General features: G+C 31.0%; 1 protein-coding gene across 3 annotated transcripts in view; it reads right to left on the bottom strand.

The window, feature by feature from the left end:
- Positions 1-27,654, bottom strand: part of LOC132730421 (uncharacterized) — an 88,013-nt gene that overhangs the window by 6,853 nt on the left and 53,506 nt on the right. For all 3 annotated transcript variants that reach the window (XM_060716340.1, XM_060716339.1, XM_060716341.1), the window contains exon 5: positions 919-988. In XM_060716340.1, coding sequence (XP_060572323.1) covers positions 919-988 — 70 coding nt within the window. The remainder of the gene's footprint in view (positions 1-918; positions 989-27,654) is intronic.

Raw genomic sequence — 27,654 nt, 5'->3', positions numbered from 1 at the left:
TTCACCATTGAAATGTTCAATGCGTTTTGCAATGAATCTTTGAAATGACAAAAATCTGGAAACAAAGTGATCCCTCGGAAGCATTAATCACAACAAAATTACATAAGAATTGCAGACTCGGTTTGATTGAGTTTGTACATGAGGGATACTGAATAAGTGCAACTTCCCTCACGCCCCATAGCACCGGCTTGAGCGGTACTCAATTCTCAACACTTCATAGTGCTGGCATCAATTATCCCGAAGGACCAGAAAAATATAACAATTCTGAAGTGAAGTACGGGGCAACTTTTTACAGCTGCGTACATGAGAGTCAACGCTTCAAATGAACAACAAAAATTGTAAAACCGTTTTTGCCTTTGTCACGCGCTTTGCATTATTAATAATGAAACAATTTCTGTAGATATTACTCACAACTACTCCGCTTTTTTGTACAAATAAGGAACATATCTGTACAGCGAGTTTTTTCATTGGTGTTTTTAGTTTTCTGATGGCAAACATTCGTCTTATGACTCACAATATGTATTTTAAAAAGACTAAATGGTTATAAATATTTATGTCCTTGAGACATTTCAGTTGATATCTTGTCACATAAAAACATAAAGGAGATATTAAGGAGAAAGATACAACCAAGTAGCCAATAATGGACAAATGTTAAATAAACAAACAAACAAACTTCAAAAAACCTAAAACAGAACAAAACAGAACGAATACTGATTTTACAGTTTCAATTTAACATATGAGTTCCTCGTCATTACACGTACAGAGTATATAAAATATAGCAAGAGTAAATACAAAAGGACCAAGTTATAATTGTTTTTGTAATTGATCTTACAGATACAGATTTCAAATCTAATAATAAGATAATGTCAACATTTTATATGCCTATCAACAAATAAACACATATATTTCATTACATACCATGTTTGGACAATGCCTCTGCGTGTAAATCTTTAAGAAATGAGCAGCTAGACAGACAGTATTGGTTACCCTGCAGTAGAAACAGATTAAAAAATGTTATACATTATAACATATTATTATACAATTTTGGTCTCAATTACACAATTGCCCCTTTCTTATGTAGTATGTTTAATCTTTTTTTTTTAAGACTCATCATTGTACAATTCATAACATCAGTACATATTTTTAACATAAGCATTGCACTTAGTCATTCTTAAATAGAATTGAGTGTAAGAGCTTATTAAGCATTATTTACGGACTTTAAAACATTTCTACACCAACTCTTTAACATGAAGGTTAAATATTCTTTTGTAAATCTCGTAACCACTTTATTACATTACCAAGTTGAAATTATATTAATTGTGCATTTAATATTACCCCTCATGGCGAACCTTTCTAGCCTCGTATCAGCAATATTCCTTTAATTCTTATCATAATTTAATAGTATATTTGCTTTGAAAAATAAACTATTTATAAATGTTACTTCAGTGACGAATTAATCAATATTCGAAAGGAAACGGAATAGGATAAAGTTTTGATTTGTTCTTAATATACAACACTAGGGAATTAATACCTTCAAACATAATTGAAAATGCTATTGAACGCTTATCAAAATCAAATGAAACTCACTTTAGAATAGAATTTTAAAGAAACAGCATTTATTAAGAAAAATAATTCGGGAAAAAAATCAAGGACAAATTCAAAGACTTAAACATACATTTTAAGATTGAGTAATATGACCGGCTTGTTTGACCCAGTACATCATTTACCACAGATAAAAAAGCTATGCTAAAATATTTTGCTCAGTAGAGTATATTCAAAGTTAATATTTCGAAACAGTCAAGCTGAATTTTCTTTTGGCAATGATAGCTATATAGAAGAGATTTATTCTGTACAAACTAATTTAGACTAGTTTGCTATTAGAGAGGCTTTCGTTTCCCTCGAGACGTTTCCCCGTTCTCACTGTAGTAGATGAAATAATGTGCAATGTTGAATCAAATATCGCCTTTTCTTCATAACAATTAGTAATCCTCAAACTGATAGAAACAAAAATGATAAGTGTTTGCAACAAGTATTGAACTAGGTCAATCTGCACATCTGTGCTGTCTGGCCAGCTCCAGCGTGTCTGTGCTTTAACGTTGAAATCCCTTTAAACTCTTAATTAAATGTTTAAAATACATAGCTTAGCAAATCCACTGTATATAATAAAAAACATAAAGAAACTTCTCATATCAAGAAATATATAATTATTATAGTATTTGCACTGATGTAATAATATAAAACTTAAGGTTTTTTTTTTGTCTTGAGTGCAATATCTATCTTCCCATTACAATTTCCATGTTTTTTTTAACAGTCATAATTTTTCAGATAAATTATCTGGAGCCATCCTATCCGATCCTTTGAAATAAGCGTGTTTAACAATTGAATTGTAATTTATATAACATTACAACATGATGTATTTGTTAAACCGAAATATTCCAGGTACAGGTTGGCTGCACCAGGAAAGTTCAATAATTAAATTATACCATATGATATAAGAATGAAAGCATGCCATGATGTAGACAGTGTATCAACATCTGTTCATGTAAATTAATAAGGTTACTGGGACAAGCATGCAAATATGTCAAATGAATATCAATGTTCATGCAATGAAATAAACTTTATGTTATGAAATATTGATTGGCAAAGTTTTCCCGTGTTTTGAATGTATATTTTTCTTATCACTTCGCAAAAGACAACTTTAACAGATTTGCTCAACACAATGAATGTTCAGTTTCAGTCTTAATACCTAATTTTGTTATGCTAAGAGCCTTCTATCCTGAGCATGAATTTACAATTTTCACATCAATTTCTTTGACGAGATAACATCATCTTAAGACTTTCTCTTCTTACAATGAAATACGAAATGAATGATGATAAGGAAAGAATCAATAACGTATACGTAAAATTAATTTTAGATAAATAAAATATCACATTATGATTTTAAATTGTAATTATTTACGTGTACTTGATTTAATTGACAATATAAGCAAAACCAGTAAGATCAATTAACTTCTATCTAACAATAAATTATTTCAAATAATTGTATTCAAAGATTGAAAAATATAATAAATTAAATCGAATAACATCAAGGCATTATTCACATAGTATTGGTTATAAAGCTGAGACAGTTTGTCAGATCGTCGGTCTTCATGGAATATTTATCTGCGTAATCTTTAAATTGCAGAATGCAAGCAACCCTGATAGTATCACTTTCAATGCTGTAACGAAATATATTCGTCTGTGGATGAAAAGTTCATCTAATACCAATTTAATACAAGTCAATTATCATTAATGATCGAGTATCGTGCAACTATAAAATTGATATGTTATCGTCAAACATCTTATTTTTTAAAGTGCGAAGTTTAACATCAACTTTTTGTAGATAATATCAATAAAGTGAAAGAATGTGTTGTAAAAGAATACATCATCTATTCATTTAATGTTGTTTTTTATTCACCTGTGACTACTCTGCATATATATACCGGAATAAAAGAAAAAAAAATAATATAAAAACATGTATATGCTCAGAAATAAATTGACACATTGAAATTTCAGGAATTAAAATGTTTTATTATGAATATTAAATATGTAAAATAGATGCATGCAAACATTTTCTTCTATTTCAGAAGTTTGCGTTATGTAAGTGCCTAACAGTACAGATATTTCACGGTCTGGTTTGTTCAGATGTATTGAAACCGAAAAATAAAATATTATAGTTCATGTCATCATATTGGTATAATGTTCTTAATATGCATATTGAATAAAGTAAATAATACTTTTTGTTGCCATTGCACGAATTAAGCGACAAATTGCCTATCTAGTTTCTCATCCGATATCAAATATTGCGTTTATATGTCTTTAATGTATTTTTTAACAGCAAATTAAGTGTTTTTAAACTGTCTGACATTCCGTACAAGTGTACATTCCAAAACGTATTATTGAATTTATTTCACTTATAGTTTTAATAGACGTAATATATAAAAGTGCGGCTTAAAACTCATATCCTTTCATTTCTATGGTTATTTTAACGTTTCAAAATAGATATTTGAAGTGGCATATAATAACTGAAACCTCTGTGAAGAGGAAACAGCTTTTAGATCACTCCAAACACCATCTCTGCAACATTTCATAACCAAGTGTTCATTCTGTTGATGTGAACATTTAAGATGAATCAAAAAATGTTTCAAAACAAGACGACATGACAGTAATGTGGTCGTTTTACAACGACATTGGTAAATACAATTTGAGGATCAGATGAACAATCATATTTATGGATTGGATTTATGGTTCAAAATGGTGTTACAACGCTAAACTAAATCTGAGAGGGTTGCGAAGATTCAAACCATCGATCACCCATCTCCCAACCACTTTCGACATTCACAGTGTTTACGATAATAGCTTAAAACTAATTTCCAATGTATAGCTTTTATTCACGGGCATGTAAACAAAACTAGAATCGCTTCTTGGATACCTTGAAGGTAATGTAACGACTTAACAAAAAAGAAATATCAGATTTAAAACTCTGTTTAGAAAAGAGTATTTGACAAGAGAATGGAAAGTGGTATTGCAAACTAGCAAAAAAATTAGCTTAACTAACACAACTACAACCGTTTCTTTAGATGAGAATATCAAATTTCAGATCGTCAAGTTAATAATTATCATGTTTTGCATCTCGCACTGTACGCCAGTGATCTAACAGGAAAAATATGTGTTAGGAACACGCCAGATTATCCTTTGTTATAAGGAAAAATAAAACTGTGGAGAGAAAACAAAAAATAATGTAAAAGATTCTTTAAATAACTTTACAGTTATTGGCAGGATAATACCCTGAAGAAGCGTAATTTTGGCAAGTTTAAGACTTCTGATAAAACGATATGATGTTTTAGTACCGTGTGCTAAAGCAAACAGGTTGGATATTTCATTTAAAATTTGATTATATAAAAGTTGTTTAAGTAATCTTAAACAATCCTTTACAGTTTTAAAATTAAGATGATGCCCCACGATATTCTCCCTTTAATTACATCATGACTTTATATAAATCTAATATCACATGTAGAGGTTAATCATTGCTTTGCATATTTACGGAATCTTGTTTCTTTCTGCAATCGACATCGAAATTGATTTAGAAGATACGCGGACATGTAGCTTTAAATTTTCTTGGTGTAATTTAACATGAAAAGCAATAATCGCTCCTACGTTGCTCCTTTTTCTTAGCATCTAAAATATTATAGACTGATGACGAAAACGCAGGAATAAACACGTAGCTACATTTATAAGATATTGGAGTTCTTTAACTACTTTGCTCTTTTCAAAAGTATACTATCATAAAAGAACAACCGTTTATCTCTTTCAACGAATACTCTGCTTCGTTTCAATTGTGGAATATCTAAAATAATTATGAAAAGCTTTAATCGGTTCGAACAAAGGCCTTCATATAAAATCTAATAATAGAACACACATCTATTATAAAAGCTGATTTTCAAGATCATGTTTATCCCTGCGTGATCGTAAGAGGCGACTAAATGGATTTGAAATACTTGAATTTATGTATCTCTTATTTCCAGCAGGTACCTAATTTTGATAAAAGGGAACGCATTGGAGTACAAAATGTACTAATTTATATAAAATGACTATAAGGAATAAAGATGTTGCAGAAACACGAGACAGCATCAGTACATATCAAACCATACCCGTTGGCATTGAATTAAGTCAGTGATCATTTGTTTGATATTTCTCACAAAAGAATTACGATAGGAGCAAAATCTATCAAATTGAATAAAAGTATGGCATCTTACAAAATACACTTGCGATACAATTATAATTAAGTTTTATAAACAACTTTATACCTATAAATAAAAGGTGATAAATTTGAAAATAACACAGAAATTATGCAATAATAACGCCGAATCCGTGCAATATATGGCCGTAAAGGACACTCTGTTAAAGACGTGCCGTTAATCAAATTGAAATATAATTATGAATTAGCGCAAACAGATGCTAAGACATAATATCGAAACATTCGGCGTGTCTTTTGCACAATATACCAGCGTTATTTTCATACTCTAGTGTTACGAGATATACACAGTGTATAATAATTGTAGCTGAAGTATTTACGTACTGATAAATAGATAAAACTGAATTCCGCCTGAAACTGGGAAACTATTAAAGAGTAGAATAAGCGCCTGAAAAGAAGATAGTATTTAAAGAGCACATTAAGTCTTTAACACACATATTGTAAGACTGAATAATATGGCCGGCTTATATGAAGTACACATGTAATCATTGACCAAAGATAAAAATCTAGGCTATACAATTTGGCTCAGATATTTTTATTTGAAACGGTAAAGCTGAAATTCTCCTTAGCAATGAGAGCTATCTAGAAAGGGCCAATCTGCACATCTGTGCTATCTGACCTGCCTCATTCTGCTGAAATCCTTAAATGTGTCAAATTCATAGCTGGATAAATCAGTTGCATAAGGTTAAAAGCTTAAATATAGAAGTTTCTCTTTACCAGAAATAAATAATTATTATAGTATTTGCATAAATGTTATAATATAAACTTAAGTGCAAAATATATCTTCCTTTAAAATGTTTCATTACAATTTCCACGTCTATTTTAACAATCATTATTTTTCAGATAAATTATCTGGAACCATCATATCCGATCCTTTGAAATCAGCGTGCTTTACAATTAAAGTTGTGTAATTTTTATTTCTTTACTACATGATATAATTGTTAAACCGAAATATTCCAGGTACAAGTAGGCTGCACTAGGAAAGTTCAATAATTAGATTATACCTGATGGTATAAGAATGAAAGCACGCAATGCTGTCAGACAGTGTATCAACATCTGTTCACGTAAATTAATAAGGTTACTGGGACAAACATGCACATATGTCAAATGAATATCATCGTGAACGCAAAAAGTCTTATAAACTTTTTGTTACGACATATTGACGACCATAGTTCTCCGATGTTTTGAACGTATATTTTTTTATCACTTCGAAACAACAACTTTTACACACAGTTTTAAACTGACAAAAACGGTTGGTTTGATTAATAAGTTTAACAAGTGGGCGAACAGTGCAGCCAGTTATTATTGTTTGCATTTTTTATTTTTTTTACGAGTGATTGGAGTCAACAAGATTTTGTATTGACCACCCATCGGCGTTTTGTGCTCGGATGGATGAAAATTGTAAAGTTTTGTAATTTTAACATATTTTTTGGCAAAATTCAATGTCAAAAAGGATCAGATTTTTACAATTATTGAAGTTTAATATATACATTACATTCAAATGAAAGAATAGCAAAAGGTGATAGGAAAACAATTATTCATTAAGCAAACAGCTAACGCAGCTACTTTTTTTATTTTACTCAACACAATAAGTATTCAGTTTCAATAAAAACTTTGTCATGTCAAGCTCCTCCTATTATGAGCTTTTGATCTGCATGAATTTACAAATTGCATATTAATCTCTCTGAAGAAATAACATCTTAAGTCATTCTCTTCCGACAATGAAACAAGAAATATATGACGATCAGGGAAGAATCAATAATGTAAAGGTCATTTAAGATAAATAACATATCAGATATGATTTATATTGTAATTATTTATATCTACTTCAAATGTTTAGCAACGCCAGTAATATCTACAATAAATTATTTCAAGAAATTGTATTCAAAGTAACTGATAATAATGGAAAATATAATAAATTTAATCGAATAACATCAAAGCATTGTTCACATAGTATTGGTTATAAAGCTGAGACAGTTTGTCAGATCGCCGGATCTTCGTGGAATATTTATCTATGTAATCTTACAATCGCAGAATGCAAGCAACTCTGATAGTATCACAGTCAATTCTGTAACGAGATATAGTCGTCTATGGCTGAACACTTTAATACAGAGTTATTGTAATAATAATTATTATTATTATAAATGATCGAGTCTCGTGTAACTATAAAATTGATATGTTATTGTCAATTATCTTCTTTTTTTAAAGTACAAAGCATTACATCAACTTTTTTGTAGATTATATCAATTGCATGAAAGAATGTATTCTAAAAAAATATAATTTATTCATTAAATGTTGATTTTGAAATTCATGTGCGGCTACTGTGCATATATATCAGAATCAAGTTAAATATATGTGATTGAAAATTAAATGACACACGGAAATTTCAGGATAAAAATGTTTCGTTATGAATATTAAATATGTTAAAAAGATACATGTAAATATTGTTTTCTATTTCAGGCATTTGCGTAATGTCAGATGTTTTGAAACCGAAAAACAAATATAAAAGGTCATGTCATGTTCTTATAATGCATATTGAAGAGATTATTTCATAGTTTTACGTTGTCGTAACAAGAGTTAAGCGACATACTACTTAATTATCTATTTTCACACCCGCTTTCTAATATTGCGGCACTTTAAGTGTTTTTAACCTGTCTGACATTCTATACCAGTGCACATTCCAAACCGTATTATTGAACTTATTTCACTAAAAATGTTTAAAGGCGTAGTATATTAAATTGCAGCTTAAAAATCCTATCCTTTCATTTCTATGGTTATTTTAACGTTTTAAAATACATATTTAGAGTGGCATATAATTCCTGAAACCTCTGCAAAAAGGAAACAGCTTTAAGATCACTTTAAACTCCATCTCTGTAACATATCATCAGCAAGTTTTTATTTTTGTAATTATTTATATAATCGTTAAATGTTTAGCAGGACGCCAGAATGTCCATTTATTTCAAGAATGAACTCAATAACTAAATATGGAGAATGATAATATTACGAATGAACAATTTAATAGTATTGGTATAAAGCTGAGATCAGTTTCAGATGCTCGATTCATGGAATTTTATCTATTAATCTTCAAATCGCACAATGCAAGCAACTCTGATAGTATCGCTGTCGATGCTGTAACGACATATATATTTGTTTGTGACTGAAAAGTTCATCTAATACATACTTAATACAGAGTCAATTATTATAAATGATCGAGTCTCATGTAACTGTAAAATTGATATGTTATGCCAATTATCTTTCTTTTCTTTTAAAGTACCGTTAAGTTCCACTTTTTGATTTCAGATGAAAATGTCTTTCATATGATATAATTTTTCTTAATATGTTGATTTTGAATATTATAGCGCATTATATCTGCAGTAGTCAAATTATGGCTGATTGTTAAATGACTCGAATTGCAGGGTTCATGAATATTAGCAAACGTTTAAGACGAAATGTAAACATTGTTTGCATAATTTCAGGATTGCGTTACAGATGTTTAGAAAACGAAAAATAAATATAAACGGTCACGCATATTTACTTCTCGAATGTATTTCGAAGGTATACTTATGCTTGTCATTTATCTTTTACATAGTTGCTGAATCTATTAATTAACTATTTCAACGCTTTTAATTTTGGCACTTGTGTTTAACCTGGCCCTGGAAGATAAGGCATTCCCCTATTATTGCAGTTTTTAAAACTAAAAATGTTTAGGCGTCACACAATTAAATTGCTATTAAAATTACCAGCTTTCATTCTATTTATTTTCAAAGTTTTAAACATAACAGTGGAAAACAAAACCCAAGAAAAAAGTTTAGCTTAAATCTCGATAATACATAGAAATTTTAGATTTGTTTTTCGTCATGTTTGACATCTTCCGTATAAATACAGTGGAATTAACTTATAATAATTAAATGATGATTTAAAAGAATTTATAAGGAATAAAGCTGAAATTCTTTAATGTTACTTGTGAATGTTTTATTTTCTTAAAATAATCAAGGCAGATTATCCTCGAGCTGTAAACCGCATAATATTTTTACTGAAGTTTCTATCTACTTTTCAATAATAAATGATCGGATGATCTATAAATTGGAGTGTTTAAATTTTGTCTTGTTTTTGAATTGCGCTATGTCCTGACGGCGGTCCAATGTTTGCCAAATATAAACTCATCACCCATATGGTAAGTACTTATATGCAAGTTAAGTAAATAATTGATAGTTTACGTTGTCATTGCACCAGCTAAGCGACAAATTGCCTATCTTGTTTCACATCCGCTATCAAATATTGCGGTTCATATGTCTTTAATGTATTTTGTTTACATCACTTTAAGTGTTTTTAAACTTTCTTACATTCTGTGTCGGTGCACATTCCAAACCGTATCATCGAACTTATTTTACTCATAATGTTGATAGGCGTAGTTTATTAAATTGCAGCTTTAAACCCCTATCCTTTCATTTCTATGGTTATTTTAACGTTTCAAAATAGATATTTGAAGTGGCATATGATAACTGAAATCTCTGTGAAGAGGAAACAGCTTTAAGATCACTCTAAACTCCATCTCTGTAACATTTCATCAGCAATTTATTATTCGTTTATTTGTGCATTTCCTCGATAAATCATTACATGTTTCAAAACAGTGTGGTTTTACAGAAATGTGGTCGTTTAACAATGACATTGGCAACTGACTCTTACTTTAATATGTACAATTTGATGATAAGATGAAAGATAACATTAATGGATTTGATTTGTGGTCCAGTGTTAACACGCACAACTAAATCTGAGGGGTTTGCGCAGATTCAAACTCTCGACCAATCCCTCCCAACCTTTTTTCAATATTTATGGTGTCTAAGATAAGAACTTGAAAATTGAAGTTCCATGTATAGGTAGGTTATTTTGACGGGCATGTTTACAAAACAAGAATCGCCTCTTGTTTTCATAACCTCGAAAGTTATCTTACGATTTAACAACAAAAACAAAAAGATCAGATTTAAAAATCTGTTTGTAATAGAGTATTTGACAATAAATAGAAAGTGGTATTGCAAACTAGCAAATCAATCCGCTTTACTAACACAACTACAACTGTTTCCTCAGCCGGCAAAATATCGAATTTCAGACGGACATGTTAATAATTATCATGCTTAGCATCTCGCACTGTACGCCAGTGATCTTACATGTTAGGAACGCGCCAGATCATCCTTTGTTATAAGGAAAAATAAAATTGTTGAAAGAAAACAAAAATTAATGTTAAACGATTTCAAACATTTTTTACAATATCTTTACAGTTATTGGCACGATGATTCTTTACAGACGCGTAATTTCGGGAGGATATGTTCTCTTTAAAATGACATAAAGTTTTGGAATTCTGATAAAACGATATAATATTTTTGTACTGTTAGCTATATCAAACAGGTTGGATATTTCATCTACAATTATTGTACAAGCTGTTTTAGTAATCTTTAACAATCCAACAGTTTGAAAATTAAGATGATATCCCGCGATACTCTCCCTTTAATTGCAATAAGACTTTATTATAAAAATCTAATATCAAACATCTACGGTTAATCATTCAGTTTGCATATTTACTGGATCTTGTTTCTGCCATCGACATCGAGCTTGATTTAGAAGATAAGCGAACATGTAATTTTAAATTTCCTTGGTGTAATTTAACATGAAAAAAACAATCGCTCCTACGTTGCTCCTTTTCAACGTTTTAATCCTTTTTTTTCTTATCAACGTTTAACGTTTTCTTAGCTTCTAAAATATTATAGACTGATGATGAAAACGCAGGATTAAACACGTAGATATCAGACAGAAGCGTACCTTTACTTTTTTGATGTCATCAAAAGTATACTATAATAAAAGAACAACTGTTTATCTCTTTCAACGGATACATCTTCTTCGTTTCAATTGTGTAAAACATTTTATCGGTTCGAACAAAGGCCTGTTCATATAAAATCTAATAATAGAACACACATTCATTAATATTTTAAAGATCATGTTTATCCCTGCGTGATCTTAAGAGGCGACTAAATGGATTCGAAAAACTTGAGTTTATGCAACTGTTATTTCCAGCAGGTGAGTGGTTTTGACTTGTGGTGTTGCCTTTAACCTTAGTCACACTAGAGCTTATGATAACTTCCGACCACCGGCGACGTGTAAAACCGACGAGCTTTGGCGATTGTCTGCGATGAAATCCTCTTTGCAAAGATAAATTTACTTCCGCGATTATCGTACGACTAGTCAATGACAATCGCGAGACAGGTCATCAGCAAACGAACGATGATCTCAAGATTTCTGGGATTACTTACGTCTTCCCGCGACTTCATGCGATCATCAATAACTTGTCGAACGACCATCGCACGAAGGCTATCAGTGACTAGTGGCAATTTCTAAAGACTGTCGGAAGATTGTTGCACGACAGTTTTGCAATTAACAAAAACCTAAAAAAAGACTGATGAAATAGAGGTATAAATAAGGACTTTACAGTGAAACATTAACATAAGTAGCGAGAGAGTAAACAACGCAGAATGGCTATAGCCGACGCACCAAGGAGACTGCAGATGATACAACTGCAAATGCAGTTGCAACAACAGAAGATGCTGCTGCGTTGGTAATAATTTTTTGACTACTTTGGTGGCATGACGGTGTTCCAACGGAATGGGGAATAAACCGTAAAGTGCCTGCTTTACATTATGTTAGATCACGTGGTATGTGTCTGTCGCAGGAAATCTTTAATTAGTCTCTGACGATCGTACGTCGGTTGATACTAATCGTACGTCAACTGGTCTTTCATAGTCGTAAGGTCTAATTTGACTTGAACTTTAAATTAGTTACATAAAAAAGAACGCATTGGAGTAGAAAATGTATGAATTTATATAATGACTATAAGGAATAAAGATGTTGCAGAAACACGAGACAGCATCATTACATATCATACCATACCCGTTGGCATTGAATAAAATCAGTGATAATTTGTTTCACATTTCTCCCAAAAGAATTACTATGGGACAGTTATATTGATGAAAAATCTATCAATAATAGTATGGCATGTTATAAACTACATTTGTTGCGATACAATTATAATTAAGGTTTATAAACAACCTTTAAACCTAAAAATAAAATGCGAGAAATGTGAAGATACGCAGAAATTGTGCAAAACTTACGCCGAATCATTGCAATGTAAGGACACTCTGTTAAAGACGGTGTATCGTATAGTAAATCAAATTGAAATATATGAATTAGCTCAAACAGGTGCTAAGACATTATAATTATTTAAATATTCGGCGTGTCTTTTGCCACATATTTCAGCGTTATTTTCACATTCACGCGTAATGAGATGTACACAACGTACAATGAATTTACGTAATGATAAATAAATAAAACTGAATACCGCCTGAAACTGGAATACTGTTATAATAATAAAACTTTTTATCTGCAACATTTATTCTTGTATACTTCAGCATAACTAAATTCCAGGTGTAGCGTTTGCAGTTGAACATTACAGAAATACGCTCGTACCTTACAACTACTAAATTGAATGTAGTAAGAAAAGAAATCGTGAAAATATTGTAAAATTAACTTTACAATAATTATAAGTCTTTTCGTTTTTCTTTCTGAGAAATTAAAAAAGACTCGCTCCTTCTATAACATTGCAACTGTATAATTATATTGTAAAAGCAAACCCATTAAACAATTAAGAAATTCAAAACTATGTTTAAAAATACAATTAAATGAAAATGACAAAATACGAAGAGACTGGGTTTAAATATTGACTCACCTTCAGATTTTGAAACTAAAGTGCAGAGCTTTCGTTTTATATTTCAATATAAAACAACCATTAAGTATTGATCTTATGACTTTGAAATAATTTCTCGCATACGAATCTGGATATTTACTTTATTTTCAGTATTTTCTTTGCAAAGAAGCCAGCTGGAAACTAAATTTGTAACCGTAAAAGATATTGAACAGTATGAAAAATAGTTTATCTAGCTTAAATATATGTTTATACAGGAACAGAACGATACATTTAATTCTATTTGATGATTTTATAGATACTGCACTGATATTCCTGTTTTGTATGAATACTATGCTGCTACTTCTTTAAGCCATTATAAATTTGCTACCTTATACATTGTAATTATATAAGCATGAATGAATTATAACATAAACGATTTAATGCTGATACAAAGAGTTGCAAATAGCTTCATTTTCTTATCATCATCCTCCTTAAAAAAGCATTACATTAAAGAAGTTTAATGTTTATAATTTATAACTTCCTACCGTATAGTGTTCCGGATATGCATATTTACGATTAGCATACAAAACGCAGTATGGAAAAAACGATATTTACGAAAAGTAATTGATAGTTTTCTCTTTCCATTGCGAAAAACGAAGGAACTTTGCTTTTAAATAATTAAGCAGCTATCATTTGCTAATGAGAAGTTAAGTTCAATTCCATTTCCTGTCTGCTACATACAATTCTGGTGGACTTTTTGTGCATTTGTGAAATCGTGTACCAAATCATTAACTTTCCTGTAGAAAGTATGCTTTTACAGAGTTATTGCCCTTTATTACTTTTTCATAGCTTCTTTTGTCCGGAGCATAACTTGAAGACTAATGGTTGGAATTCAATATCATTTCATACAATGATCAGCACATTGAGAGAAAGTGCAGTGCACACGAACCATAACTCCATCTTGACTAATTACAGATTGATTGCCCTTTTCTACTTTTCCTTGTCCGGAGCATAACTTGACAACTACAGCTTGAATTCAAAACAACTTCTTACAATGGTCAAGAACATAAAGAGAAGTGCAGTGTATAAGAACCATAACTCTATTTTGACTAATTACAGAGTGATTGCCCTTTGTTACTTTTCCTTGTCCAGAGCATAACTTGAAAAAATACTGGTTGGAATTCAAAACAATTCAATACAATGGTCAAGCACAATAAGAGGAAGTGCATTGCACAAGAACCATTACTCTGTCCAGAGTAATTATAGAGTTATTGCCCTTTGTTACTTTTCCATTGCTTTTTTCTTGTCCAGAGCATAACTTGAAAACTACCATTTGGAATTCAATACAATTTCATACAATGGTCAAGTATATTGAAAGGAAGCGCAATGCATAGAAACCATAACACTTTCTTGACTCATTTAAGAGATTTGGCCCTTTGTTACTTTTCATTGTCCAGTCCATAACTTGAAAATTTATGGTTGGAATTCAATGAAACTTCATACAATGGTCAAGGGCAGTGAGATTAAGTGCATTGCACAAGAACCATAACTCTATTGGACAAATTACAGTTATTGCCCTTTGTTACTTTTTTATCCAGTGCATAACTTGAAAACTAGTAGTTGGAATTAAATACAACTTAATACAATGGCCAAGGGCAATTAGAGAAAGTGCAGTGTACAATAACCATAACTTCATCTTAAGTATTTGTTATTGCTCTTTCTTCCTTTTCCTTGTCCGATGCATAACTTAAAAAACTAATGTTTAGAATTCAATGCAACGTCATACAATGGTCAAGCGCAATGAGAGGAAGTGCAGTGCTCAAGAACTCTTTCTGACCTTATTACAGAGGAATTCAATGCAACGTCATACAATGGTCAAGCGCAATGAGAGGAAGTGCAGTGCTCAAGAACTCTTTCTGACCTTATTACAGAGTAATTCATTAAAACTTCATCATTTGTCAACCACATTAAAAAGAAATGCAATATACAAGAACCACAACTATCTTTAATTGCCCACAACCATAACTCTATTTCAATTCTTTTGCAAGGTATTCTGTTACTTGTAACTTCCTCATTACCGAAGCAGTCTTGCGGGGCATTAATCACATTTACTGATAGTTCTAGTTGTGTCTACTTTAAATATCAAGAGAATATTTGGTATTTGTTAAACATTTATAGAGTAAATTTCACAAGTAAGCTTACACCATTTGTAAGCCATTTACATTTGACCTTAATGCCGTGTCTGTATCAGGTTGTTTAGCATCTACATTTACTGACTTCTAATTCAGATAAAAAATATTGAAAAACGGAATCCTTTAAGAACGCCCAAATCGACAAAATTGAAAATATTGCATGCTTGGTTTGATTGAGCCTGTTAATGGGAGGTTTCAGAAAATGCAAGTTACCGTCCACGAGTACTAGCACAGGCTTAAGTAGAATTCAATTTTTAATCACAAACAAATTTTAACTAGTAAGAAAACTACATATTGCATCATAAATATTTACAATTTAAATGAAAACAATCAGACAAAATCAACTTGAGTTTAGCTGTAATATGAAAAGTTATACAGTAAATTGTTTAAGTGGTAATCTTTCCGAAACAAAACAAATGTCCGTAATATACATTTTGAATAGCACAAAGTCGGATATATAACATATCAAAGAGCGGATACGCTTTTTTTTCTCTTTTGTCACAAAATAAACTTGAAATTTATCTCATACTCTCCAAATTATTTTTTTTGTATAAAATAATTAAAGACATGTAGAATAATTTTTTGATTATTTGAACCTCAATTAACAATATATTTCAAAATCTAAAATGTACAATTTAAAAATATGGGTAGATAAATGTGCAGATCTAAATATTTTATATATAGCAAGTACCTCTCATAATGACTTGGAATTTGCTTTGATATAAATCAAGAGAGAAAATCTTCTGGCATAGGTAAATGAACTTTAAAGATAAATAAAACAAGTACTGCAAATGTCTACAAGTTGAATATATGCAGTATTCATTTTATTAGATTTAAAAAAGAATACATAATTTTTTCTATATTTCATCCTGATATCTCTAAGCTTATATATTGGCAAGTAATACTTAAAATAAATTCGCCAGTAAATAGATGTGTACTTTTTGTGATTCATGCAACATTTCAAAAAACCCTTTTGCATTTTCGATTAGATTATTTCTGATTTACAATCATACCTATTAATTATTTTCCAATCTAACATTTCATTAAAATGCAGCTGCAGTATTAACATTGCACGCACTTAGATTGCATGACATGAAAAGTTAAAAAATCGTTTATATCATGGCTTTATATTGAACAATTAATAAATGTGAATACTCATAATCAAACATGCTTCACGTATTCATGAAATCATGAAGATATATAAGACTTTACACACAATGCCATTTTAACGAGAGTGGCTTTCCGACATAACGTGATTGCTAACTCACCATTTTTATATTAAACCAAAATCGAAAACATGATAACAGTAACTTGCAGTTACTTTAATCGTTATAAATGGAACTTAGACATAAAACCTTTCGCGTTGATCTCTAGTAATTTAAAACAAAATGGCAAAAATAGTGTAACTGCCAGCTCTAACCTGACAATTCATCTGACAAAATTCATTTCTAGAGTTACTTATCCCCCCGTAATATAAATTTATGATGAAATGAACTTATTTTTAAGTTTATGTATTCTTACATGATGAAACGGCTGCAAATATTTGTTAATTATTGAGAATTGTGTACCGATTCAGCTGGTGTTAGGGGGCGTGGTGAGGGATGTTGCACATTCATTATCTCTGAACATACTCAATCAAACAGAGTCTGGAATTTTCATTTTAGCTATGATTAATGCTTCCGAGGGACCGTTTGTTTCCAGATTTTTGAAAATATTGATGACAAGAAGAACATGGTTCTAGAGAAACCTATCAGGACTTGAATATAAATTATCATGTTATTTATTAATAAACAAAAACTTGTGGATAACGCTTAAGCATATTCTGCGGTAATCGCCATTTCTTCTGGTAGGAATATGCAAACTTACGACCGTTTTTAAAGCCATGCGATTCAAGTCAATCATTTATGTAATTGTGACCAAGTAATTTAGTTACTGAAAACCAGGGTCCATTTTCTTGCTGCTACGTTTGGATGTATTTTCCTGACACTTTAATATGTTAATTATACAAACTCTAAAATAGTTAGATACTATAAGTGCTACTGGGTAAAAATAGTCTTTTTCGTGCTTTTACAATAACAATGTTTATACAAGGTTATATAATCTGTCAAAAGTTCTTACAAATTTATTATATTGCATAATCACTTCCTTTCTTTCACATACATATTTGATATATGGACGACAAAGGTGTATATAAATCATATAAACTTTCAAATTATCCAATGGACATCAACGCTTAAAAGTGCAGTGTTATATTGTGTCATATAACCTGTCACTAACGATGTCTGTGCTTTAATACAACTGTCAAATGATTTATTTATATGTCTGCAAAATTTCAGTTTGTTATTGGCATAAATTATCTTATTAAAAGTCACGTGCTAGACGATTTTAAACGTCCAAAGATCATTCTATGTGTTTCACTGTTACATTACTAAATGTTGAAGATCATCATCTTGCACTTCTTATTAATGTGAATATTTTTTCTTTAGTTAAGTGATAAAAATTAATATTTTCAGTTATACAGTTCGTAACCAACAGAATCGAATCCAACTTTATTTTTTCTACGTGTAACAGTGTTATTAGGCTTTTGATAAATTTTTTGGGAGGATATGTTCTCTTAAAAATGACATAAAATTCTGGAAAAAAGTGATCCCTCGGAAGCATTAATCACAACAAAATAACTTAAAATTTGCAGACTCGGTTTGATTGAGTCTGTACATGAGGGATAATGAATAAGTGCAACATCCCTCACGCCCCCTAGCACCGGCTTGAGCGGTACTCAATTCTCAACACTCATATAGTGTTGGCATCAATGATCCCGAAGGACCAGAAAATATAACAGCACTGAAGTGAAGTACGGGGCAACTTTTTACGGCTGCCACACGGCACTTGACACCTGTTGTTGTGAAGTACAAAATTCTGGAAAAAGGTGATCCCTCGGAAGCATTAATCACAACAAAATAACTTAAGAATTGCAGACTCGGTTTGATTGAGTCTATAAAGTTTTGGAATTCTGATAAAACGATTAATAGTTTTGTATTGTGAGCTATAGCAAACAGGTTGGATATTTCATTTAAAATTTAAAGACTCCTGTAATTATAAGAAAGCTGTTTTAGTAATCTTTAACAATCCATAACAGTTTTAGAATTAAGATGATGTCCCACGATATTCTCCCTTTAATTACATCATGACTTTAAGAAAATCTAATATCACACCTCTACGGTAAATCATTCAATTATCGTTATCGAGATTGATTCAGAAGATAAGCGAACATGTAATTTTAAATTTTCTTGGTGTAATTTAACATGAAAAGCAACACTCGCTCCTGCGTTAATCCTTTTCAACGTTATTATCCTTATTTTTTTTTCTTATCAACGTTTAACTTTTTCTTACATTCTAAGATATAATAGACTGATGATAAAAACACAGGATTAACCAAGTAGATATCAGACAGAAGAGTACCTTTACTATTTTGCTGTTTTCAAAAGAATATTATAATAAAAGAACAACTGTTTATCTTTTTCAACGAATACCTCTGCTTCGTTTCAATTTTGTAATATCATAAATATTTATGAAAAGCTTATATCGGTTCAAACAAAGGCCTGTTCATATAAAATATAATAATAAAATACACATTTATTATAAAAGTGTACTTTCAAGATCATGTTTATCCCTGCGTGATCTTAAGAGACGACTAAATGGATTCGAAATACTTGCGTTTATGCATCTCTTATTTCCAACAGGTGAGTGGTCTCGACCCGTGGTGTTGCCTTTAACCCTAGTCTCACTAGAACTTACAATTACGTGTGACCACCGGCGACGTTAAAAACTGACGATCATCAGTGATTGTCAGCGACCAAACGCTCTTTGTACAGATAAATTTACTTTCGCGATTATCGTACGACTAGTCAATGACAATCGCAAGACAGGTCATCAGCAAACGTACGATGGTCTCAAGATTTCTGGGATTACTTTCGACTTCCCGTGACCTATCATGCGATCACCAATAACTATGACCATCGCACGATTACTAAAGACTAATGAAGGCTATCAGTGACTAGTGGAAATTTGTGGCGACTGTCGTAAGATTGTTGCATGACAGTTTTGCGATTAATGAAAACCTAAAAAAGACTGATGGATTGGAGGTTTAAATAAAGACTTTACAAATAAACATTTACATAAGGAGCGAGAAAGATAACAACTCAGAATGGCTAAAGCTGACGCCCCAAGGAGACTGCAGATGATACAACTGCAAATGCAGTTGCAACAACAAGAAGATGCTGCTGCGTTGGTAATACATTTTTGACTACTTCGGTGGCATGACCGTGTTCCAACGGAAGAAAAGTGCGTATGAGGAATGAACCGTAAAGTGCTTGCTTAACCTATTGTTAGATCACGTGATATGTGTTTGTCGCAGGAAATCTTTAACTAGTCTCTGACGATCGTACGTCGGTTGCTACTAATCGCAGCAAAGACGTTAGTTGTCCTTTGTAATCGTGGGTGATCGTTAGACAGGCCGCTTCTAACCGCACGATGATCTTACGACCTTGGAAAGACTGTGACCGAGTGACAAGGACATCGGCGGCGACAAATTGAAGACTATAAGAGACTTTCGAACGACGATCGTGTAACAACCTTAGACCTTATAAGATCACTGCGTGACCTGTTTGATCGCAAATAGGTTTTTGTGCAAGCTCAAAAACCTCTCTGCGACTGAAATTGGTCGTGGGACCTAAAAAGGATAACCTGCGACTATCGGAGATCACCGATGACCGTCGTAAGACATTTTAAACATTGTCCATGATGAGAGATCACTTGTGATTGTCAACTGGTCTTTAATAGTCGTAAGGATTAATGTAACTGGGACTTTAATTTTGTGACATAAAAAAGAACACATTGGAGTACAAAATGAATGAATCTATATAATGACTATAAGGAATAAAGATGTTGCAGAAACACGAGACAGCATCATTACATATCATACAAAACCATTGGCATTGATTAAACCAGTGGTCATTTGTTTAATATTTCTCCCAAAAAGAATAACGATTGGACAGTTACATGTACTTTTATGAAAAATCTATCAAATTGAATAATAGCATGGCATTTTACAAAATACACTTGCGATACAATTATAACTGAGTTATTAACACCTTTATACCTATAAATAAAAGGTGAAAAATGTCAAAATAACACAGAAATTGTGCAATTGTTACACCGAATTAGTGCAATATATGACCGTAAAGGACACTCTGTTAAAGACGGATAAGTGTATAGTATAGTAAATCAAATTGAAATATAATTATGAATTAGCAAAAACAGCTGCTAAAGCATAATATCTAAATATTCGGCCTTACTTCTTCACAATATTTCAGCGTTATTTTCACATTCTCGCATTACGATATATACACGATGTACAATAATTGTAGATGAAGTATTTTACGTAGTGATACATAGATAAAACTGAATACAGCCTGGTACTGGGATACTTTTATAAAAATGAAACTTTTCATCTGCAGCATTTATTCTTGTATACTTGAGCATTACTAAATTCCAGGTGTAGTGTTTGCAGTGAAAAAATACAGATATACGTTACAACTACCAATGTGCTAAGAACAAAAATCGTGCAAATAATGTCGAAGAATGTAATATTAACATTACAACGATTAAAATTCGACAAAGCATTTTTTGTCTTTTTTTCTGGGGGTGGGTCAGCAATTAGAAAAGACTCGTTCCTTCTATAATTATATAATTATATTGTGGAAGCAACCCCATTGAACAATTAAGAAATTTAAAACTAATTTTAAAGGAACAATTAAATGTAAACTCACAAAATACGAACAGACTGGGTTTTGATATTGACACAGCTACATATTTTGAAACTAAAGTGCACAACAACTATCGCTTGTTATTTGAATATAAATTGACAATTAAGTATTGAGCTTATGACTATGAAATAATTCCTCGTATACTAATCTGGATATTGTCTTAATTGTCAAAAGAAGCCAGCTTGAAACTAAATTTAGAATAGTATCAGATATTTAACAGTATCAGAAATAGTTTTTTTTAGCTTTAATAGATGTTTATACAGGAGCAGAACAATGCATTTAATACTTTTTGATGATTTTATAAATACTGCACTGATATTCCTGTTTTATATTTATACTATTAAGCAATTTTATATTTATACTATTAAGCAATCATAAATTTGCTACCTGATACCTTGTATTCATATTAGCATGAATGCATAACAAAAACCTTTATGCAAGTCAAGATTTGCAAATAGCTTCATTTTTTACTATCATCCTCCTTAAAAGTGCATTACATTAAAGTAGTTTAATGTTTATAATTTAAAACTTCCTTCTAGTATAGTGTTCCGGATATGCATATTTACGATTAGCATACAAAACGCAGTATGAAAAAAAACGATATTTACGTTAAGTAATTGATATTTTTCTCTTGCCATTGCGAGAAACGGGAGACTTTGCTTTTAAATTATTACGCAGCTACCATTTGCTAATGAGAAGTAAAGTTCGCTTCCATTTCCTGTCTGCTATCAACATTTACCACATTCAATTCTGGTGGGCTTGTTGTGTATTTGTGAAATTGTGTACCAAAATATAAATTTTCTTTCTAATAATCCATGGTAGAACAGACAGTATGCATTATTGTTTTAATTGATATATATGAAGAAAAAAGATTGTCAAATCTTACGCATTTGTACGCCTACGAAGACTAAATACTAAAATGAATAAATGTCGATAGAAAATATAATTTCCTTTGAGGTGGCATGGTTTAATGTATAATCAGGTTTTCATTACGGATTAAATCGAAATTGATAAAATGACGTAAAAGTAGATTTATCTTGTAAGTACGTTTTTTTTTATTTAAAAAAAAACAACAACAACAAAAACGGTACGGTTTTCATACTTTTTTTCTCAGTTCAAAATAATTTACTTATCGTTATATAATCAAGTTGAACGGCCATTTGTGTCTAGTTTTAATATCAATGGGGTATTTGGTATATGTCATTTATTTAAAGAACGAATTTCACATGTAAGCCTACACCTTTTGTAAACCGTTTATATTTGACCTCAATGCCAAGTTTGTAAGTTAGCTTCACACTTTACACTCTTCTAACTAAAATTATTTCAGATAGAGAAAATTGAAAAACGGAATCACTAAAAAATACACAAAACAACAAAATTGAAAATGTCGCAGGCTCTGTTTGATTGAGCCTGTTAATGGACCGGATTGAAGAGTGCAAGTTAACGCCCACCCTCCTAGCATCGGCTTAAGCAGAATTCATCAAGTGGTGAAAATTTAAATTAAGAAAACCACATATTACAACATATATATTTACAATTTAAATGAAATAGAGAGAAATAAAGAATCAAAAAGAAAATCGTACAAAACGACAAAATTGAAAATATTGCAGGCTCGGTTTGATTGAGCCTGTTCATGAAAACAACAAGACAAAATCAACTTGAGTTCAGCTGTAAAATAATAAGGTATATGTTTAAAGTGGTTAAAGTGGTCAATGATGTTTAGAAATCATTCATTAACAAAAGAACGTTTTTCTTCGTCTATTATTTTATACATTCTTTACAGCACACAGTCGGGCATGTAACATATCAAACAGTCGGATATGTAACATATTAAAGATCAGATATGTTCTTTCTCTCTTTTGTCACAAAGAAAACAACTTTATCACAAACATCTCCTAAATATTTGTTCCGTATAAAATGATTAAAGACATGTAGAATAAGTTTTTGATAATTTGATTAACTTCATATCGTCATTAAATTATATATTTCATAATTAAACATTTACACTTTAAAATATTGGTACATACATGTAAAGCTGCCTTTTTTAAAGATCTAAACATTTAATTTCAAGCAAATTCCTGTCATTGTGGCTTGGAATAAGTACAAGTACAGCAAATGTCTACAAGTTGAATATTTCACTATTTATTCTATTGATATGATAAAGAATACATAATTTTTCAATATTTCATACTATACTGATATCTCACTTAGTTTATTGACAAGTAAAACTTTAAATATATTCCCAAGTAAATGGAAGTGTACTTTGTGTGATTCATGAAACGTTTCAAAAAAAATCTTTTTGCATTTTAGATTAGATTATTTCTGATTTACAATCATACCTGCAAAACATTGATATTCATTATTTTCTAATATAACATTTCATTAAAATGCAGCTGCAGTATTAACATTGCACGCACTAAGATTGCATGATTTAAAATAAAATTAAAAAATCGATTTAAAACGCATTATGGCTTTATAATGAACTATTAATAAATGTGAGCAATCATCATCAAATATGCTACATGTATTCATGAAATCATGAATAAGATATTTATGACTCGCCATTTTGATATTGAACAAAAATCGAAAATATGATAAAATAATTTGCAGTGACTTTAAAATCGGATCAAAGTTTGTATAAATGGGACAAAAACGCTTTCAAAAATACCCATTAACCTAAAAACACAATGGGTAAAATAGTACTGTTAGCACTAAACTCAACAGTTTATTTGACCAAAAACTAGAGTTTTTTTTATCCTTTTTGATATAAATTTATGATAAAATGAACTTTGCTTTTAAGTAACATGATAAAACGGTTGCCAATATTTGCATGTTATAGGAATTCATCCAAAGACACATGCACATTGACCTGCGCTCATCCCATGCATGTTTTAACCAATGGTGTTTGAATGCACAATTTCTATTGCAAGTCAGTAATATGCACTGCTTGGCTGCACATCGAATTTTCCAGCAAATTCCAGACGATTTCAATGGTTTATGGAATTCTTGTATGACAAATGCAATTCAACGGTCTTCAACCTTGACAAAACAGTTTCTTAAACATTAATAAGGAAATTGTTTACAAATAAAAGGCAGAATGAACTCTGGCTTGAAAAATATTGCTGGCAGCAATAACATGGTTTTAGAGAAATTTATTGTGTCACCTTCTCGACTTTTGTCGGTCGTGTCGGCGTCGTTGTCGGCGTCGTTGTCGAAGTCGGCATCCCCAAAAGCTTGTCTGGAGCATAACTCAGTCACTATAAGTCTGATTTACTTCAAACTTGGTATGCATGCTTCTTTCATTAACCCAAAGTGCAGTGCACAAGGACCGGTTCTCTGCACTTCATAATTTTTGGATTATTGCCCTTTGTTAATTTTCATACTTTAATTTTGTCCGGGCCATTAATCTTCAACTATAAAAGCTATGGACTTGGAACTTCATAGGATGATAGATCTCATTAAGAAGAAGTGCAGTGCACAAGAACCGGTACTCTGCACTTATTAATTTTTGAGTTATTGCCCTTGGTTAATTTTTATACTTTATTTTTGTCCGGGCCATTTCTCCTTATGTATAAAAGCCATGGACTTGAAACTTCATAGGATGATAGATCTCATTAAGAAAAAGTGCAGTGCACAAGAACCGGCACTCTGCATTTCTTATTTTTTGAGTTATTGCTATTTGTTAATTTTCATACTTTATTTTTGTCCGGGACATTTCTAATAAAGTTTAAAAGCTATGTACTTGAAACTTCATAGGATGATAGATCTCATTAAGAAGAAGTGCAGTGCACAAGAACCGGTACTCTGCATTTATTACTTTTTGAGTTATTGCCCTTTGTTAATTTTTATACTTTATTTTTATCCAGGTCATTTCTCCTAAAGTATAAAAGCCATGGACATGAAACTTCATAGGATGATAGATCTCATTAAGAAAAAGGCAGTGTACAGGAACCGGTACTCTGCATTTCTTATTTTTTGAGTTATTACCCTTTATAAATTTTCATACTTTATTTTTGTCCAGGCCATTTCTCATAAATTATAAAAGCTATGGACTTGAAACGTCATAGGATGATATATCTTATTGATAAGAAGTGCAGTGCAAAGAAACCGCTGCTCTGCATTTCTTATTTTTTGAGTTATTGCCCTTTGTTAATTTTCTTGTCCTGGCCATTTCTCCTAAACTATATTGTTCACAAGGCGACACATCCGACTCGCGGAGTTCTAGTGAGGATTTAGATTTTATATCAATGTTTATACGAGGTTATGTAATCTGTCAAAAGTGGTTACAAATTTATTATACTGCATAATCACTTCCTTTCTTTAACATGCATATTTGATATATGGACGGCAACGGTGTAAATAAGATATATAAACTATCAAATTGTCCAATAGACATGAACGCTTAAACGTGCAGTGTTATTAAGTGTCACATAACCTGTCACTAAAGATATTTATGCTTTCCTTATAAATACATCTGCAATATTTCAGTATGTCATTGGCATAAATTATCTTATTTCAAGTCACATGCTAGACGATTTTAAACGTCCAAGTATCATTTTATGTGTTTAACTTTTACATTTCTAAATATTTAAGATTATTATATTGCACTTCTTATTAATGTGAATATTTTTCCTTTAGTTAAGTGATAAAAATTAATATTCACAGTTACACCAACAGAGTCGAATGCACTTTTTTTTTTGTAAAAGTGTTACTAGTCTAATGATCAAATTTAAGTTTAATACCGATGAAAATTCGGTAAAATTAATGTATTTCTTTAAATCGCCTTAACCAATAGTCATTTTTCCATTTCAAAGATAAAGCTTTTTTGAGCGAGTAACTTAAATGGTTAAGTGATATATTTGGATTATGCAATATTACAATTTGTCACGAAATAATTTATCTTAAGAGTTCATACAAGATACTTAATAAGATAAAATGTAACAAAGACATTACTGGCTATATTGGAATCTATGTCCCACGCCTTCCTAATTCATACTGGTATTCAACACGATCGTATAATTCGATGTATTTTTGTGTATTTAGATATTTTAAACAATTTTTCCATTACCTTTTGTCATATTTTATTATTATCACTGTATCTTTTATTTATATACGAGTATGAGTCCTTACTTGATCTCATTCATTGCCAGATAATTGTATCCACAAGTATTACCTGTATGTATAGCTCAATTCGGCATGCTTGTATAAAGATGTTTACTAAATAATCATTACAAGTTATATGCCACCGTAAATAAATGCTTATCAAGTTTGTGAATGCAATAAATTCGACTCCTCTTAACCGAGAATGCATCATTATAAGTCAGAAAAGCCCGGCGATGCCTGATTAAGTACTGAAAGTAATAACCTTAGGCTTACACGTTCGTTCCATGAAATCATACCATATGAACCGACGTGTGAAGCTAATATTGGCATAACCTCGGAAGACATTCTTAAAAGACAAATAAGATTTGCCAAATTGGCATATCAATTAAACTTTCTCTTACGGCTGTCTGAATTTGATATATATGCTACATTTGTGAATTACATCATGCGTCGTGAGTAATTACGCACCAAAAGGACTATTGCAAATAGGAGCCTTATAAACATAGCTTGTAAACCGTTGATAAATGAATTGATAAATGAAATGCACAAGACAAAATGTTATTTTTTATGAAAGAGGACTAAAACAAAAGATATGATTTAATTATTTTATTAAGTTTAAGCATTCATTTACTTTGACTCGTTTTTTTTCAGTGTATCAAGAAAGTAAATATGTAAAAGGACAGAGCTGTGAAAAGAGAATAATATACATACATTCTTTCATTATCAATATTATTTATTCCACATTTAACAAATCATGACAAAAGCGACACCAACAGAAATAAATGACTTTCTATAACAATTGTGATAGTGAATCACAGAACTTCGGACTTTGAGTAACATTTATTACTATATTATATGTATCGTATAATGTCTAAAATGTACGAGTAAATGTAACTATAATTATCATATTATCACGAATAAGATAAAACCCATTGTACCTATTGTATTTCTTATATAAATAATCTAATAAAACTTATCACTCTATATATCTGAAAGGCACTTATCCATCAT

This window comes from Ruditapes philippinarum, unplaced genomic scaffold (genome assembly GCF_026571515.1).
Source record: "Ruditapes philippinarum isolate M1 unplaced genomic scaffold, ASM2657151v2 ctg2660_1_1_1_1, whole genome shotgun sequence".
Classification (NCBI taxonomy): Eukaryota; Metazoa; Mollusca; class Bivalvia; order Venerida; family Veneridae; genus Ruditapes; species Ruditapes philippinarum.
Note: the sequence above shows the minus strand (reverse complement) of the source record. Positions and strands in the feature narration are given on the sequence as shown.